The sequence below is a fragment of the Ptychodera flava genome, chromosome 14 (genome assembly GCF_041260155.1).
Source record: "Ptychodera flava strain L36383 chromosome 14, AS_Pfla_20210202, whole genome shotgun sequence".
NCBI classification, from domain to species: Eukaryota; Metazoa; Hemichordata; class Enteropneusta; family Ptychoderidae; genus Ptychodera; species Ptychodera flava.
In genome coordinates this window covers 9,454,045-9,472,947 of record NC_091941.1, presented here as the reverse complement: position 1 = coordinate 9,472,947, position 18,903 = coordinate 9,454,045, and the positions used below count along the sequence as shown (strand labels likewise).

The following is an 18,903-nucleotide window of genomic DNA, read 5'->3' as shown; positions in this document are numbered from 1 at the left end:
CGAGGTGAGGAGTTAGCTTCAGAAAATGCTGTCCCCTCAAGGAAGGAGAGTCGAGTACTCAGCCGTTTGGGGTGCGTTTTGGGCCACCCCGGGAACTAGACTCTCTCACAGCCCCTCGCTGGCTTCACCTCAGACCATAACACGGCTCGGTGAGCGTCGGTTGTTAGAAAGACCATTGAGGGCGCACAACTGCGTAGCGGATGAAGGGGCTGTTAGTGAGTCTACCCGGCAACATGATGACAAGCACATCGACAATTGACCTCAGCTGCCTCGTGTTTTTGCGACGGCCGTAACATTTACACATCTTTAAAAAAGGTGTACATATGAAAGAATGTATCAAAACAGCTGCCTTTTTAGCATTTTCCGTCACTAAAGAAATTGAAGTACACGTACACACAATGGAGACTACACGGTGTAGGAACTACAGTACGTTTTGAAGTTTTGGGGAGATGTTGTCAGTCAAGGCTGAGAAATGACACAAGACGTCCCGAAAAATCAGATAAATTACATTTTATACAATAACGTATCCGTATTTACATATTTTACTATTGCACAGGTACTGAATCGAAAATTTCAATGTATCACCTTTGTTGATCATCTATACAATGATCTGTGTAGGCAAAGGGTCTTACAAGAGTCTCAGAATATTGATACCACTCCAATTGGTGGTAAGAGAGCAAGTAATTATATAGCAAAATACCACTTAATTATTTCAGTTTCAGTATGGAAAACTATCTAATATACGATATATATGAATACGACGTTGTAAGATTGTTGCGCCTAGAAAGGCAACGGATGTCATTACGATCTATTGCAATCCTGAATTGTCGAGCTCGAGTTTTCACTGAAGCTAGCAAGTCGAGCATCAGCCTAGCTTACTCATAGCAAGGAATAATTGACTTCTCTAGCACACTTTGTTGCCGAGCATCTTTCATAAATTTCTCTTTGTAAATTCGTCGTAAGAAATCCCTAGTCATAGCCATTCATAGATTCAAACATAAGTTTATACAAAAACACTGTAAACTGTACAACTAGCTTCAATTACCGAAGATTTACAAAGGCGCGAGAAGTTCAGTGAGCCATAGGCATGAGTGGTGTTTGTACCCACTGCGGAAGCTTACGCCCTATGGCGCCCTCTTCGCCATGTCTTTCGTTTGTTTTTATTCCATGCTGCCAGCGCCCGACCCGTATTGCTTTGTCTCTATGCTAATAATTTGTTTTTCTTCGTCGCTATTTGAATTACTCGATCCATTGCATATCCATCTAACGAAGCGTCTCGGTAATGAGAAACAACCAGAGAGACATCGGATGCAACACGATGGCTCTTCACCATAACCAAACTCTTCAGAGCTGTATAAACTCTCTTCGACTGAAAAAAAATTGAGAAAGATTATGTATAATTATTCTACAGATGAAATGTTATCACAAAATACACAGATTATTCTTGCGAGTTTGAAAACAAACATAGCGAGTTGAGCGGGTATTACAAACTGTCGTGTCAAGTGATACGTACCAGATCCTCCATCGGCGGACGCTCCAAGCCACCTATAAGGCAAACAGAACGGACGCGGTTACACACAAACAATATAAATTAATCGCACCGATGGAAAAACATTGTAAAGTAATCGATTTGTTCCATGAGATGCCAGCTGTGAGTCTTTTCAGCTGCAAAGATGTTAAACTGAGTATTAACCTTCGCCATGCTATGAGGATACGAGCAGCACTAAGTCTACAGCGAATATAAAGTAATACAACGCGCCTGAAAAACACTTGGTGTTATCTTACTTACGAAAATAATATCGTTCTGCAAGGGGTGCCTCCCACAGTTTATAAAAATGGTACTTCTTAAGATTATGTTGGTTTGTAAAATTGTTCAATGTTAGCGCAGCATTCGTCAGTTTTGCCAGAAAGCCTGCGAATCAGTTCATGGAAGATTATAGCATTGAAAAAGTTTGCGATATACACCGATTTCCTCATCTCCCCAATTTTCGGCTATCCGGATTTCAAATTTCTCAGTATCTGCATGCTTAATGTCTGATCTTTCCCTACCCCTCCCCCTTAAATGTGTCGATTTGCTTCAGAACACAACGGTGATATAGGCTACATGCATAGAAACGCGTCGAAGGGATACTTACGGATCATACTGTATTTGTGGCAATTGGAACACCCTCTCATCTAAAAGCTCGTCTGAATTAGGACTGAGCTGCAGTGGACCAGCTTCCTGTGAAATCATAAAGAACAAAATAAAAACATACATCACTTACCATAAGGGCCAATTTTACTAGTTTTCATAATATATAGATTATATACATCGTTCTGGCAAAATACGGAATCCTAAGCAAAGCATCGAGAGCAAAGATCAGCATGGAATGTATTTTTCGTTGACTCAAAGGGTGATGTGTATGGTACGTCAAAACATCAAAAATATTGAGAAATACAGAAAATAAACAAATAAACAAACAAATTAGACTCACTATGGGCATGTCATCTGTCCATTTTAAGTTGGATACTTTCTCGCACTCTTGTATTCTCTTGTCGACAAGAAAATCAATTCTGAAAAAAACAATTAGAAATAAATAAAGCTGTCGGGACATAAGACTTTTCAGAAATTCCGTGAGTTGGCAACATGATAAATGATAATCCGCCAAGCCCTAATACCATCAACTATACGAGTGATGTTTTTCAAAGGAAGTGACGCTATTATACAAATGTATCTGACGTTTTTCGACAAGTAAGTTGGCAAGTGAGTTGTAACTATCTTGTTAGCGAATCAAAGTAAGCCAAAATGGAAACAAAAGGTAAATTATAGACCAAGCTGATCAAAATCAGATGTACGGCGACGTCTATTTATTCTCTTGTTGTCGCCTGTCAACGTGAGAGGCGACAGCAAAAGAATACCGCGTAAGTATAGACGTCGCCGTACTCTACATCTGATTTTAACCAGATTGATTATAGACATGTTTCGATTTCAGTCCATAGGAAAAGGGATAGTTATCGTAGAGACTTGAACTTGACTGACTCAGTTACTTACGGCACGTATCAAATTACATATTGAAGATGTTTTTTGCTCACGTGTTTACACACGTGAGCATATGTCGCAGCGATGTCTGTCTGTCTGTGTGTCCGTGTGTCTGTGTGTCTGTGTGTCTGTCTGTCTGTCTGTCTGTCTGTCTGTCTGTCTGTCTGTCTGTTGGTCCGATATCTCAAAAACGGCTCATCAGATCAGAATCAAATCTGGTACATAGATTCAGTTAGCAAATGGCAAGAACTGATTAGTTTTTGGTGGGTGTGGCTTTCATACTTTTTGCTCATTTGCATAATTAATGATTTTAGAAAAAACGGATATACATTAAAAACGACTACACACAATTTGATGAGATTTGTTACAAATGTTGATCACACCAGGATATATCAGCAGTGGGAAGCATTAAGGGCTGACATGAAAGATAAAAGCTAATTTGCATATTTAATGAACTTTCCTAACTAGGGATATATGTCTTATTTGACTTGATCAAAATTAACCAAACTTGGTATGTATATTAAAGATACTATGATTTAACATTATTGAAAGTCATTAAGCGTTTTAACTACAGCTAATTCCTAATTTGCATATTTCATGAACTTTGTTAATTAGGGATATATATTTGAAATGACTGGACCAAAGTTGATGAAACTTGCTACATGTATTGAAGCCACTATGATACAATATTTTTGAAAGTCATTAAGCATTTTTTCTTCAGCCAATTCCGAATTTGCATATTTAATGAACTTTCCTAATTAGGGATATATATCTGAATTAACTTGAATGTAGTTGTTGAAACTTGCTATATACATCAAAGATACTGTGATATCATATTATTGAAAGTCAAAAGACATTTTTACTCCTGCCAAAACCTAATTTGAATATTAAATGAATTTTCATAATTAGGGATATTTATCTGAATTGACTTGATCAAAGTTGATGAAACTTGCTATGTACATTAAAGACACTATAATACAACATTATTGAAAGTCATTAAGCATTTTCTCTTCAGCCAATTCCTAATTTGCATATTTAATGATCTTTCCTAATTAGAGATATATATCTGAATTGACTTGACCAAAGTTGACAAAATTTGCTACACATATTACAGATACCATGATACAACATTATTGACAATCATTAAGCATTTTTACTTAAGGCAATTCAATTTACATATTTAATGAACTTTGCTTATTAGGGATATATACCGGATTTACTTGATCAAAGTTGGCAAAACGTGGTATGTACATTGATGATTATACCAGGTACTAGGTTAAAACAATATCGAAAGTCATTTCACATTTTCATGTCAGCTAATTTATAATTTGCATATCTAATGAGCTTTCACAGCTCGGCATATATGGCTTGAAGGACTTGGCCAACAGTAATTACACTTGCTACCGGTATATAAAGTGGTGAAACAATAAGAGCAGTCAAATAACCTTAATATTTTTATTTCAGCTAATTACATATTTGTATACTTCATGACCTTTTTGAATTAATCGGCGGTGATTATTGTTCATTATGTTGATCATAATAATTTCAATGAAGTTGCAAACATGTGGCAACGGTTTAAATTTACACAAAACTTCAATATATAATGAAACGCGTGAGCATTTACAGTTCATATGTTTTCTTTACAGTTAATCCATACGTTTCCTATACATACTAACTTCAATTTGGAACACCAGTTCCTCACAAATCAAGAAGCTGAATTGTGATACAGAACAGCTACTTGTTGTGTACATAGTGTATACAAGCCCTGAACGGAGGTTACAAAGCGCCGCTCACAGAGGAAGAGGCCTCGTATCATGAAAACGCTAAACAAACGTCATTCTAAAATCCCAGGTTAATGAATCTACGGTGCGTAACATATTAGTTTACTTTAAGTCAGAATCCCGTGTACAACTGAAGTATTGAAGTATTCCACTTGGAGAATTATGATCGTGACTTACCTACGAAACTCTTCCCCTCGTCCGAGAGTAATAATAGATGCTGGATCAAATACATCGAAACCCTAGTAAACAAATTATTCAAAGTAGACTAGTTAAGGCCAAGGCTTGTATTTGCAAAACATCTTGGATGGTGACAGAAAAAAAAATTACAAGGTAATAAGTCCATTTGGCATTCTGTTTGGCCTAAGTCTTTGCTTCCACTGTAAATTACCACATTGCCCCAGACAACTTACTAGAGTTGTCTGAGTTACAACTCTGCAATTAAATAGATAGTGTTTTCTTTCCTGTATCACACAGCTAGTGATATTTTACTAGTTATTTGTACATCTTACGGATTCCAAGACCTACCTCAGCTCTTTCCCTGGCTAGTTTTATGTAATGTTTAGCGTGCTTCACCGCCGACATGGCCTCTTCATGCCTGATTCGATTAGAAAAGAGAATGTTAGATGACTAGGTCCTTTCAGTATTTCAGTGTTCGAAAACACGTGTCTTTTGAACTCCATACAGTAACATCGAATGCGAGGTATTGATGACCTTGATGACGTTGTCTCGGGTTTGTTTGGATGTTTCAAACAAAGCAATTCTATGAGAAAAATCTGACAGCCAGAACATACTTACCTGAACATCTCTGAATAGGTTTTCGATTGGAACGTCCTGGCTAACGCGCAGCACAGGTTATCTGTTAAAAATGTGAATTTAAAATCTGTTAGATTCGTTTATTGCAACAAAAATCATGATGTGATTTGACTGATAGTTCTGTTTTATCGGCTAGTTGGTGAATAATGACGAAGACAATATATGGGGACGAATAGACTGTTGGCTGACAGTTATAACCGCCTTGCATACATACGTCAGACGGCAGGGTAGATACGTAGGGTCAGACTGTATTACGCGGTAAGCATAAAAGGGAGAAAAAACAACAGATCGACATATGGTGAAAAGCGCCATCTGAGACCAGGCAAACATACACGCTTACCTGTCTTGTTATATGTACACACATTTACAATAGAATGGAAAATGTCACACGCTGTCACGCTGTGATATCGTATTTTATTCTCGCACAAAAATCCTTTCATTATGGACTGATATGTGGGTGATTACTCTGTTTATCTGTAGTGTTATTATTAAAATAATGAAACATGCACATTATTTCTGTTCATCTGCCGTATTAGAAAACAAGCATATATTTCACGCAAGTAGATAAAAAAGAACAACTCACATTTAAATTTGATGAACTCCTTCCATTTCTTGCCACTGTCTGTGGTTGCCTGCAAAAGATTGAATGTTTGAGGACCATTGTCCTCGACATTTGTCGATGCCTTGATGTGATAGCAAAATGTTCGGCAATACTATCAGAGTGATTCGAAGAAAGAAGGAACACACAGCTTTCTTTGAGCGGTGAAATCGATTGATGTCCTTTGCTGACGGTACGACTGAAGTCAGTCACAGACAGGAAAGAAAGATCTATAATATCGGATCCTGATGTTGGTATTGAATTGTAGAAGGAAGGAAGGAACAAAATGAATGGCGACAAGATTATCTAGATGTAAAAAGTTATTTATACATATTTTTTTTATTTTGTAATCAAACTTTAATGTTAAATGACTCAGCAAAATTTAAATGAGTGAACCCAAAATATATGAGCGGGTGTTAATTCGAATTCCTCGGTCAATGGAAGATTCAAGATGAGGGAAATAGTAAACAGTATTATGTAATGTCCCAGCAACTGTTACGTATGTGAATCGTCAATGCTGATCCAAACAAATCAAAATGTTTTAGAACAATTGTAATAACTATCGGTTTTACACTTAGAGTCAATATCGTGTATCTTCATTAATGGACTGGCTCACGCCTCACTAGTATCGGCTGTATTGCAATTGTCCATTTTGCGTGCATTTCTATGACATCTGAATAAAATTTTGTGACCATGATTTGAAGAACTCGACAGGACTTATTTTTACTTTGCAAACACAAGCGAATACTTACGTCTATCATACTCAACATTTCTTCAAATTTGTGACATGCTAGGATTGCTAGATCTCGACACTGATTGGCTCTCAGGAACTCTCGGTTATCTCGGCATCTCATCATCTGCGAGACCAGAGATGGACAGACAGAAATACACAAAGGGGAAAAACTCATTCATCGGCACCATAGAATTTGCAATAAAGATGATTCGGAACTTAAAACAGTAGTATACAACGTTCTGTCATACTATATGATATCCTGCGATGCTCTGTATGTAGTGTCACATTATGCTTTGCTATGCTATGTTATCATATGTACTGGCCCGGATGTAGGACGGGACGGATGAAAGTTCCGTACTACCCATGTGCTACGTCATCAGCCGGAACTTTTCCAGCTCGTACAGACCAATCTGTCGCCATAGAAACTGATACACACTCTACTGTTCTGACGGTAATGCAATTGTATCGTTTCTGCAGCAAATTACGACAATAACATTGCTATAAATTGAATATAAATATATAAATCACAGATCTCGTGAATGTTTTTGCTATCTTGTAAAATATTTGTATCCCTCTACATCCAACGAAAGTACACAGATTGTTCATATAATGAATATATATTCCCATGAAATTGTTATTTGTTTGACATCGCCGTAAACTCGTGTTTTTCGCGGAGCCCTACAACTTCGCCTCGGCCCGAAGTTAGGGACCTCGTCAAAAGATCGATGTCGCATAAAAGTGTTAATTCGGGGGGTTACCCCAAAAAATTTCCATTAGACAAAAACGATGTTCTACTTCGGTTTAGTAAAGATTTCCTTGAAGTGGTGTTACGTGCCCTGTTCCTTTGCAGCAAAATCAATCGACACCCAACTGTAGGCGAAGCCAAAGGAGAGGTTGTGTGCAAACTTTAAAAGTCGGCCTTGCACGTTGTTCACTATAGGTCGTTTATAGCATTTTGGTTGAAAAGGGAGATCGCTGCAGATAGGTACAGCGCGACTGTCCATCATGGTACTCCTACTACACTGTGAAACAATCCGTCTACGAGTGAGCAGACGATTAGGTTAAGGCAAATAAACCTGAAACAGCATGAACCTTGGAAAATCATGGGCCAAAGAGCAGGATATTGCCAATCGTCTCTGACGATCAAAATATAAATGTGATAGAACGCCGTTATGACGTAAGCAACGTTCCAGCTGACGAAAATTAATAAAGGTCACGAAGGCTATACCCTACCAGTCGCTTGGCGTTTTTTGAGAAATGTTTCAATAAAGATTCTCAACTGATATTTATCTTTTTGCTCCGTTTTGGATGTTTGCTGTGGTTAGTGTTCCCCTACTAGATCTCTTGTCTGTGTGATATTTATTCTTTTTGTCGTATGTTTCTTGTATGCAGTTTCTTCATTTTCACATTTTGTCTTTTAATAGATTGATATTTTATATTTCATTTTTGACTTGTCTGTAAGTGGGTGTCAGCTGGCACTGTTGACGAGAATAATGTAAAATAAAAATAAAATAAAACACCCATCTGAATGCCCGTACTTCTCAGGGTAGAGTATACTCGAAACACTTTTTTCGAGAAATTCATTTATTTTGTCTGACATGGTAAGCCCACAGACTCGAAGCAAGTGTAGGGGTCAAGCCAAAATCGTCCATTGTGAGTTACTTTAATGTAGCATCGGAAATGTCACCTCACAATGGGTGAGATACGTCAACAGCTGCTGTCCCTCCCCCATCAACATCAAAACATCGGCTAGATCACTGAAACACATTGCTGTTATTACAACTAGGAAAGTTGTTGTTGTTGTTGTTGTTGTTGTTCGAATGAGACATTAAAGTTGTTATTGGTGTTTATATTTACAGTGACTGTTTATCTTATCACATCACATCACATCTCATCACATCTCATCACACCACAACACATCACTCACATCACTCACATCACATCACATCACATCACATCACATCACATCACATCACATCACATCACATCACATCACATCACATCACATCACATCACATCACATCACATCCATCATTCACATCACATCACATCACATCACATCACATCACATCACATCACATCACATCGGATTGCACAGCAAACTTACCAAAGCTTCAGCGGTACACTGCACTGCCATCGCTTCAATATCTTGACCTGAAAAAGATTGTGTTTAACTAGACATTACAATAAAGTTTTTACATATGGCAAAATATTCTTGTTGTTCTCTACGAATTCGCCTCACGCAACAAAGTATTCAACACCCATCACACCTCAAAGCCGCGGTGCACGATGTTTCCTGGGAATGAGTGGGCGAAGATTCTTTCGACGCACGGGATGAACAGGATATGCTGAAGAATTCGTCCAATGTTACAGAATTCGAACTTGTTGAGTTCATCATCTGTCTGGCGTGATCGTAAAGAGAAGGTGACTTTCATACTTACGTTTCAAATCTGGTGATGTTCCGTTCAGAGTCAATTCAAGCATGCACTCGAATATGGCACCAGCCCACAGTAGGTTTTCTGGATCCTGGTAACAAAGATCATGCACTTACGTTAGTCAAGACATAGAAAGTTTGGCATTTTTACAGGAAGAAAAGAACTTCTGTTTTTTTCATAATACGTGCCCTTGCTAGATGGCAACCCGGGTAACCTGAAAAGTGTTGACCGTTAAGGAATCACAGTAAGCAACAGCAGACAAAGTCGACTAGAGAACATCAGATTGATAGGTGTTTTAACTGTACTTTACTGATTTTATGTTTAAAATCTTATCTTTCGTGGAAATTTCCCTTATAGCCCCTCAATCATTCAATCATCGAGATGTTTCCCGTACATAGTTGCTGTTCAAGAAACCTAAGAACCCATCGTCAAACTATCTCTACTATGGTCTGTTGCTCCTGCTCTGTCTCATCTTTGTCCCTGCCTAAGGCCTTTACATGTAACTCCCCTCTACCTGATTTGCTGTTTGCCTGTCTGCTATTTTGTCGCTACTTCTCTACAATTTTCTGTCTCTCTCCCCCTCTCTTAAGTACCATACTATTGTTTAGTGCCGTGGTCTTTACGACCACTTTCCAGTTGACTTTAATTTCGAGCGACTTACCGCAAGCACGACAATTCCACGCTCTTTGATCCACAATGCCGTTTTCATCATGATCGATGCAAAGTCAAAATTCGCATCATCAAAGTGAATTGTGACTTCACTGCCAACGGTATTCAACCAGTAAAATCTACATAAGATCATGAAAGAAATTCTGTCAGAATCACAAGTCAGTTTTTGCAAGTCAATGTCACGTCTCCAAGTACTTGACACAGTCGTCACTTAACCTTGGCGCATGATTTCCTGAGAGACAGAGAATATATCATAAATTATTTTTCTCTTATTTTATTTTCGATCCCATCACCAAGTCTGACATTTTGATATCAGCCCCTAGGGATAGTCACTTTTACGATGGACGATGTAGATAAGATAATTTGCAAATTGACGTCTTTGTAAAATGTCGTTCAGAAATTTGAATGCTATTGCCTTTTTTTAATTGTTTCTCAAGTATCATACCCTGGGGTAAGTGAAGCCCTATACTAGCTGTAACTCATGAAATTTGGTGACCTCAAAATATCTTCCTATTCTCTCCCAGTTTTCTCTGAATTCTACCCTATGAAGGGATACGGGCTTTTATTGCATCAGGAAACCATACCTTTGTGAAACATTTGACGAGTAAAATTCAAATTTTAACATTGATTTTGATTTCCCGCCATTTCCGAAAATTGGTAATATGACACAGAAAACAGAACATACAATGTCACAGTTGAAAACATTCTCCCCTATACACTACATTGGACATCTCTGTGCAGTTTATGTGAAGATTTCAGTGCAGATATGTACAGTACCCACGGTTTTTGCTTTCTCGCATGGGGCTGCGATTTAATGTTTGGGGAAACATATAATCGCAGCGTAATCTTCATCTTGTTAAAAATTGCATATACAGTCCCAGCGGGTAGTTAATAATAAATGTATACACACACCTAAATTAGTACATTCTCACAAACTTATATTAGCTTGAAAGTAATATCTTAAAAATAACGCTAAAAGATACAGCTAGTGGGGCTTTTAGGAAGCGGAAACATTTAATTCATTCATTCGATCTATTTCCCCGGGGACACATTTCTATTTTTCTTTTCAACGCCGTCCGATAAGAGAAAGAAGTCGTTTTCAATCTGACATGTTGATGCTCTCTCAGTGGTTATACTAAAGCCAGCGGTTTACAATTGACAAAGCATAATATTGTCCTTTATAGCCAAGGCGAGTCGCTGCTTTACTTGAATGTAGGAAAAAAGAACAGCATTCTGAAGAGGTGTGAATTCCTTAATTTGTAACATAGTCAGTAGAGGGTTTTTTTGTAGTTCATAGTCGTAAATGAGGCGTGAAACGCGAAGTTGTTCCCGGGTGACAGCGACGTAACGGTTCGGACAGTATCGTATAAATTCTCGACCACTGATCGTCGAGGTAGGAAAGTGTGGTGTACGTATGGAGACAGCTGCGGATAATGACGTAGTCGGGATACAAACAGGTCAAGCGTTTAACCATAGGGAATTGAGAACATTTTATTCATTCAACATGATTATTAAATGATAAATGTTGACATTTTCAAAGACATTTTAACCTCTAGATACATTAAAGATGCATTTTATATCATGACCTGCGGAGATATTGTTTGGTGGCTGCAATATACAAATGGTGGTAATCGCTGGCGTAGTACAGACGTTGCAACGATGTTTATATTGTTTTTATAAAGTTTTTCGGGAGTGAAGTGACACTGTAGCTTGGGATTTGTGTCATAAACAAACACATATAAAAATATATATTTTAACAAATGCTCATCATATATTTAACATACATGCATTAATAAATGCAACACAATTACCCGCAATACCCAGAAGTAAAGTTCATGGCACTGATATAGAGGAAGACTTCTTTGCCCCTCCCCTCCTTCCCTTGACTGTATTGTATCGTATGTTAATTTCATCAGATGACGATAACAAAACAAATACCAAAAAATCACTAGTCTGGTCCGTGACCCGGGTGAACAGTGCATCATTAGGGACTGGACAGAAATTACGGGAGGGGAGCGTCGTTTTTTTGGGAGGGAGGGGGTGAGTCGTTATTTTTTTCGCGCGAACATTTTTGAAGGGTCATGAAATTTCACGCATGTCTTTGGGGGGAGGGTCATCAGTTTTTGCGCAACTACCGTAACTAGAAGAAGGCAAGTTGTGGCCAATGCATGACTTCACCAAAAAATATCAAATCATAATACATTGTAATCTATTGGGTAAATTATTAACAATTTTCCGCTATAAAATAAGTCATATCTGTACATTTATATATGTTTGATAATTTATGTAAATGTACTTTGCTTGAAGTGAGAGGTAAAAAGTACACGTGTGTTACAAGAAATTTGATTTGGATTTCATCAACATTACATGGTAGAGTATGAGAAAACGAACATTTTTAGCTCACGTGTGTAAACACGTGGGCTATTGTCATAGCGATGTCTGTCTGTCTGTCTGTCCGTGTGTGTGTGTGTGTGTGTGTGTGTTAGTGTGTGTGTGTGTGTGTGTGTGTCTGTCTGTCTGTTTACACGATAACTCAAAAACCCATGAACGGATTCAAGTCAGATTTGGTACACAGGTACCATGTGCTACTAGCAAGAACTGATTAGATTTTGGTTAGTGTGGCTTGCATATTAATGAAGTTATGCAATATCGTTTTTTTCCGTACAATGGTTTGCCTATGGAGACGGTAATGACAGTGTAGACATATATCAAGAAATACTGCACAAAATTTCATGAAACTTTCCACAGATGACAATCTAAGAACATTATGATGATACTGTGAGTGTCATGTCAATTATCTTCTCATTTGCATATTTAATGAACTTTTGTTATTAGTGAGATAACTCTGAAATTCCTGCACAATTCTTGATGATACTTGCAAAAATATTGATCTGATATATATCTAATTTTACTCAGAAGCATTTGGCAGTGTCATGTTAATAAATAGCTCATTTGCATATTTTATAAAGGTTTGTAATTAGTCATATAACTCCGATATAACTTCACCAAATGTGATGAAATCTGCTGCAGATACTGATCCGACTGATATCTAACTGTAGTGTAAAGCATTTAGTAGTGTGAAATTAATTAAGGGTTCATTTGCATATTTAATGAACTTTTTAATTAGGTATATAACTCTGAAATTACGGCACCCAAGTCAGTGAAATTGGGTACAGATATTGTTTTGATAAATATCTAATTGTACTGAGAAGCATTTGGCAGTGTCAAGTTAACAAATAGGTCATTTGCATATTTTATGAAGTTTTGTAATTAGTGATATAACTCAAAAATAACTGCACCAAATGTGATGAAATCTGCTGCAGATACTGATCCGACAGATATCTAATTGTGGTGTAGAGCATTTAGTTGTGTGAAGTTAATTAAGGGTTCATTTGCATATTTAATAAACTTTGTAATTAGTGATATACTCCAAATTACAGCGTTAAATTTGATGAAACTTGCTACAGATGTTGATCTGATAAATATCCAGTTGTACTGAGAAGTATTGAGCAGTGTCAAGTTAATAATTAGCTCATTTGCATATTTCATGAAGTCTTATAATTAGTCATATAACTCCGAAATAACTGCATCAAATGTGATGAAAACTGCTGCAAATACTGATACGACAGATATCTAACTCTGTTGTAAAGCATTTTGTAGTGTAAAGTTAATTATGGGTTCATTTGCATATTTAATAAACTTTGTAATTAGGTATATAACTCTGAAATTTCACCACCAAATTTTGTGAAACGTGCTACAGATATTGATTTGATAAATATTTAATTGTGCTATGAATCATTGAACAGTGTCAAGTTAATTTAGGGTTTATTTGCATATTTAATGAACTTTGTAATTAGTGACATTACTCTAAAATTACAGCATTAAATTAAATAAAACGTGCTACAAATGTTGATCTGATGGATATCTAATTGTCCCATAAAGCATTGAGCAGTGTCAAGTTAATGAACAGCTCATTTGCATATTAAATAAAGTTTTGTAATTAGTGATTAAACTCTGAGAGTACTGTGCGAAGTTGAAAAAACCTGCTACATATAGTGATAACATATATCTCATTGTTCTGTGAAGCGCACTACTATTAATGAACCTGTTGTAAAACACGTGAGCATATTCAGTTCATATCTGGTTCCAATATAAAACTACCAATATCTGTGCATTTATAGATGTATGATAATTGATATAAATCTAGTTGGTAAGAATAGGGTGGTCGCAAATACAAGAAATTTAATTTTGGAATTCCACCAAAAATGTCGATATACACTATACATGTAAGCCCAGGCCTAAAGCCCAGGCCTATGAGAAAACAATGAATATTTTCCCGATACAAAACTAGCTAAATCTGCATATTTATAGGCCTTTGATTATTGATATCAATGTACTTGATTAGACTAGGGTGGTTACAAGTGCATGTGTGTGCAGGAAATTTGATTTTGGAATGTCACCTTAATGTTTATTTGCTATATAATGTAGTCTATGAGGAAACTATGAATATTTTTTTACGATACAAAGCTAGCTAAATCTGTGCTTTGATAAATGTTTGACAATTGATATAAATGTACATGATGAGAATAGGTTGTTTGAAAGAGCAGATGTGAACAACAAATATGATATTGAATTTTCATTCATGGGATTATTTGTAAAGGTTAAAAAGTTTTCTTTGTTAAAGTTCCAATGTCAAATGCGAAATTATATGTCAATGAAGATATTGATACGGACTGTGACATCTGGGGAGGGTCACTTTTTTTGTTTTTTTGCGAATAAAAATTGGAGAGGGTCACTCTTTTTTCTTGCAAACACTGTTGAAGGGTCACTATTTTTCGCTCAGCGTCATTTTGCAAAACAACGGCCCTCCTACCCTATAATTTCTGTCCCGTCCCTTATGTGACTGAGGCATTGCGCATCTGTGTAAGCTATTGATGCTTACAATCATATGAGACAAATGTAGTTTTGACTCAAATCGCCGGGGTATGATTTCTTAGGAATAATATCTGAGTTGATTAAAATGTGGCATCTTATAATCGTCTAACAAAACTTGAAATAAGAGCAATCGTGTAATTTCCTCCTTTTTCGAAACAAAAATATTGACATTTAAAGGATTACTCGTGCGCGAAACACGCCACGCCGTCTTACCTGATATTCGCCGCTCCGCTTGCCTTATAAAAGGAAAAAAAGATATGGAATGCGTAAATGTCATTGTTAAGTAGATGGATCAAACCCGATGTGGATATTATTATTTACGTATACGTACACTCGACAAGCATTCTGAGAAAACAACCATTAGGGTGAGTTCATAATACTGATAATATTGCTTCATATGGTAGAAGATTTTAATTACATCTATTTCTCATCTGCAGGGATTTAATTAAGAAAGTAATTACCAGAATATATCATCTATTCAAACTGAAATCGTCTTGTGTTCTGTGCGTTGAGTTTGTATTTACTGTTGGACCCGTTGAGCTGGTTTATATGAAGCGTTCACGCGTTAACGAGAGCAGATTTCTTGTCGCATTTACTCACCAACTGTGTGAAAAGTTGACTAGTTTGTACTTACCATGCTGATTAATCGTTGGAGAGGCATTTCAAGGTAGAGCCTCAACGCTTCTATGACATCTAAGGTGGCTGCATCTTGGTCGGACAAAAGACTCAGCAATCTTTCACGCCTAGGGAGGAGTAAAACCGCCATGTGTGTTAGACATATCACGGCTTGTAACAATAGGAACATGGAATTTCGAAACAAATAATGACGCATTGGATTTAGTGGCATCACAGAGTGGAAATGGCGCTCATGTGCAGTGAAATTGAGAGGTGTCGAATTTTATGTAAAGATTATCCAAAAAAGTAAAAAAGTACTGACAAAATCTCTAGTTTCTTGACTGAAATAGGACAATCGATAAACCATCGCTGAACGACACAGAGACTTGAATGAACATATATAGAAGATGTTGTGTTTTTGTGTACTCTTTGTCTGTCTGTCTGTCTGTCTGTCTGTCTGTATGTATGTATGTATGTATGTATGTATGTATGTATGTATGTATGTATGTATGTATGTGTGTGTGTGTGTGTGTCTGTCTGTCTGTCTGTATGTATGTATGTATGTATGTATGTATGTATGTATCTATGTATGTATGTATGTATGTATGTATCTATGTATGTATCTATGTATCTATGTATCTATGTATCTATGTATCTATGTATGTATCTATGTTACCGCTAATGTGATGCATCGGACAGGAAATAACTATTTCTCTATCTGTTATTGTTTACTTAGCTCTGAATGATACAAATATAGCTACAAACATGGAAGAAGGCCACATGCACTAGGCACAGGACTATAAAAGACAACAAGACATATTTTTAAAAAACAACAACAACTTAAATTGAAAACGGCTACAAGCTACACCTATCTGAAAATTTTACCCAGTGGTGGTGAGACAGCCGTCGTGCGTCCGCCAGGTCGTTAATGAACTCAATATCAGTGACATGAAATCTATAAACGAGTCGATGAATGAATTTCTTCCGTGAAACAGACAATACGAATGTTGTTTACGTCAAAGGCAGATGATAATGAAACGTTAAATTCAAGGCAAAGTGCTAAGCAATACGCATACACGCTATGTAAAATAAGACATATCACATTGTTACAACCGGAGAAACAAGAAGAGTTTAACACGAAAACTGCAATAATTGCAGTGACTTCGTCGATGACATGACAATGATCTAAAATTCTACGGATTTTCTCTAGAGAAGCAGACCGAACGGTACGTGGTAGAGTGTATTGAACTTTTTATGCTAATTATATTACATGAAGTTGTATCATACTAAACGTCATATTGTTCTCATATTTTAGTAAGCACTATTTAAATCTTTGATGGACGGGTCCAGTCTGGCATATGTCATCAGCATAAAACATACTATTTAATCATAGAACCTCGAGTTTTTCTCGAGGGTCTATGATTTATAATTCTATCTATTCTAGACGAATTTATCACCAAACATCGCAGGATAGTGCAGACATTACTCCTCTTGACGAATTAAAACATACTAGGTTGATTTTCCAGAGTCCAAAGCTCTTGGGATTAGACCTAAGAATATGGCATATTTTTATAATCTATATGTTTTTAAATATTTTACACGCCTCTTGCCCAGTTGTTCAAAGAGTATAATGGTTCACTTTTCACAATGGTTCACAAATCCTTTTCAACACTCAAGATATAAAAATAAATAGAATTTCCAGCTTTTGTTTCTTTTTTATGATGCATAGAATGACGACTGTCGACTGTGCCATTTTTTGCCTTTTGTTTGGCTTGTGTAACGGTGCGTACAGTCAGCTGAGGAGTCAGCGCTGATAGACGGCAGAAATCCCAAAGCTCTCAATGCACACCTATTACACAGCGCTTGCCCGTGTTAATGGCCGAAAGTATCAGTTATAAAGACAGAGATGGCATGACTGACTGCAGCGATAGTCGACAGTCAAAGGATATCTTACACTGACTTTTTCGAAAAACATTCTCATATTAGCACTGTACTTTCTTTTTTAAATCTGTAATAAGACATACACAGATGTTTTCCAATGTAACCATTTTAATGAATGACAACTTGATTAAAACTCATTTAGTTATAACAGTATGTCAAGGTTCAAATAGATGGCGCAAAGAATAAATAAATTCTTATGCAGGTACACACATTAGGATGCAGGTATATACACAATAGGGTTTGTTCTGCAGAGCATACCAGCAATAATTTGATTCTATTATTAACATTCTGTTTATAAAAGAGGTCAGCTGTAGGTGGAAGGCCAAGAATGACGTAACCCATGCAGAAACAGAGGAACATGTAAATCAATTCGATGATTGTTTTAAAATCCGGAAATACAATCAAAAGTAAGTTATGTCAATTATACATCGCGAGAGCGTACATGGTCTAGTTACCAGAAAACGTTTATTTCGGTGAAAATATACGCCATATATTTAAAATGAGCGAGATGTTTAAAATAAATGTAATGTAATTTAATTATTTTCTGAACATGTCGCTTTCTGAACATGTCGAAGGACAATCTCTACGCTGTCATCCAAATTTAGAGACTAGCTATCATCTGAATGGTCATGAAGCCCATTTATCTGTGACTACTAATCAATACCGCTTCCTTAGGGAACTGTGGCTGTGATGAAACACTAACTGGAGTTGACTCGTACAGGCCCAGTAGCATCAACGCAAGACCTCTATGTGTTTTCACTGAGTTTAGTCGGTTTTACTAAAACCAATTACAACGGCAGTAATCATCACGAGGGACTGTGCAATTTCCTGAACAACCCTATTAGGATAAGCCAAACACAATGACTCACACATAAATTGAAATGTACAAAAGAAAACATACAACACTGAGACCCTAATTGTTTGAAGCAGATGATATTAATTGGAATCCGTGCGTTCGTGTTTCTCAGAGAGAGAGAGAGAGAGAGAGAGAGAGAGAGAGAGAGAGAGAGTGAAGGCTAATGAGAGGAAGAGAGAAGATATAGTACTTGACCTATCATTCTAATTTTTAAACATATTATCAAATGACTGTACCAATATCTCACCTGCTTGTCACTTCCTGTGCTGTTCGCACGGCTTTCGCTTTGTCGACGTCGGGTTGCCAGTGACTTATCGCTTTCTCGAATTCCACTTTTGTCGTTCTTTTAGGTCTTGTCCCTGGGTAAGCCATGATGTTGAATGACGACGGTGTAATCCTACACTACTCTTCGCCCCGAGATCAAACCCTGTTACAGTAGTACCAGCATAAACATTATGAACAGCGCCATAATACAGTGACCGCATAATCGAGTGATGATAGGAAGTAA

General features: G+C 37.0%; 1 protein-coding gene and 1 long non-coding RNA gene across 3 annotated transcripts in view; both read right to left on the bottom strand.

The window, feature by feature from the left end:
• Window positions 1-495: 495 nt before the first annotated feature.
• Window positions 496-10,188, bottom strand: LOC139149255 (BRO1 domain-containing protein BROX-like). The gene is made up of 12 exons (XM_070720877.1): window positions 10,041-10,188; window positions 9,386-9,470; window positions 9,052-9,098; window positions 6,964-7,068; window positions 6,197-6,245; window positions 5,596-5,656; window positions 5,326-5,395; window positions 4,978-5,039; window positions 2,475-2,553; window positions 2,136-2,221; window positions 1,514-1,545; window positions 496-1,369 (listed from the first exon to the last, which is right to left on the bottom strand). The coding sequence occupies exons 1-12, from the start codon at window positions 10,179-10,181 to the stop codon at window positions 1,161-1,163; spliced, it is 1,026 nt and encodes a 341-aa protein (XP_070576978.1). The 5' UTR covers window positions 10,182-10,188; the 3' UTR covers window positions 496-1,160.
• Window positions 10,189-15,277: 5,089 nt separating this feature from the next.
• LOC139149252 (uncharacterized) overlaps window positions 15,278-18,903 on the bottom strand; it is a 50,140-nt gene continuing 46,514 nt past the window's right edge. Inside the window, exons 3-4 of one of the 2 annotated variants that reach the window (XR_011556089.1) lie at window positions 18,643-18,822; window positions 15,278-15,726 (exon numbers count right to left, since the gene is read on the bottom strand). This is a non-coding gene — a long non-coding RNA (uncharacterized lncRNA). The remainder of the gene's footprint in view (window positions 15,727-18,642; window positions 18,823-18,903) is intronic. The other variant, XR_011556090.1, reaches the window with a different exon arrangement.

Excerpts from the sequence above, each read along its gene's own strand:
- LOC139149255 (XM_070720877.1), bottom strand. The coding sequence starts at position 10,181 with ATGATCTTATGTAGATTTTACTGGTTGAATACCGTTGGCAGTGAAGTC. Across the intron at positions 6,246-6,963 it reads AAATGTTGAGTATGATAGAC|GCAACCACAGACAGTGGCAA; the intron begins GTAAGTATTCGC and ends AATCTTTTGCAG. Across the intron at positions 1,370-1,513 it reads GTCCGCCGATGGAGGATCTG|TCGAAGAGAGTTTATACAGC; the intron begins GTACGTATCACT and ends ATTTTTTTTCAG.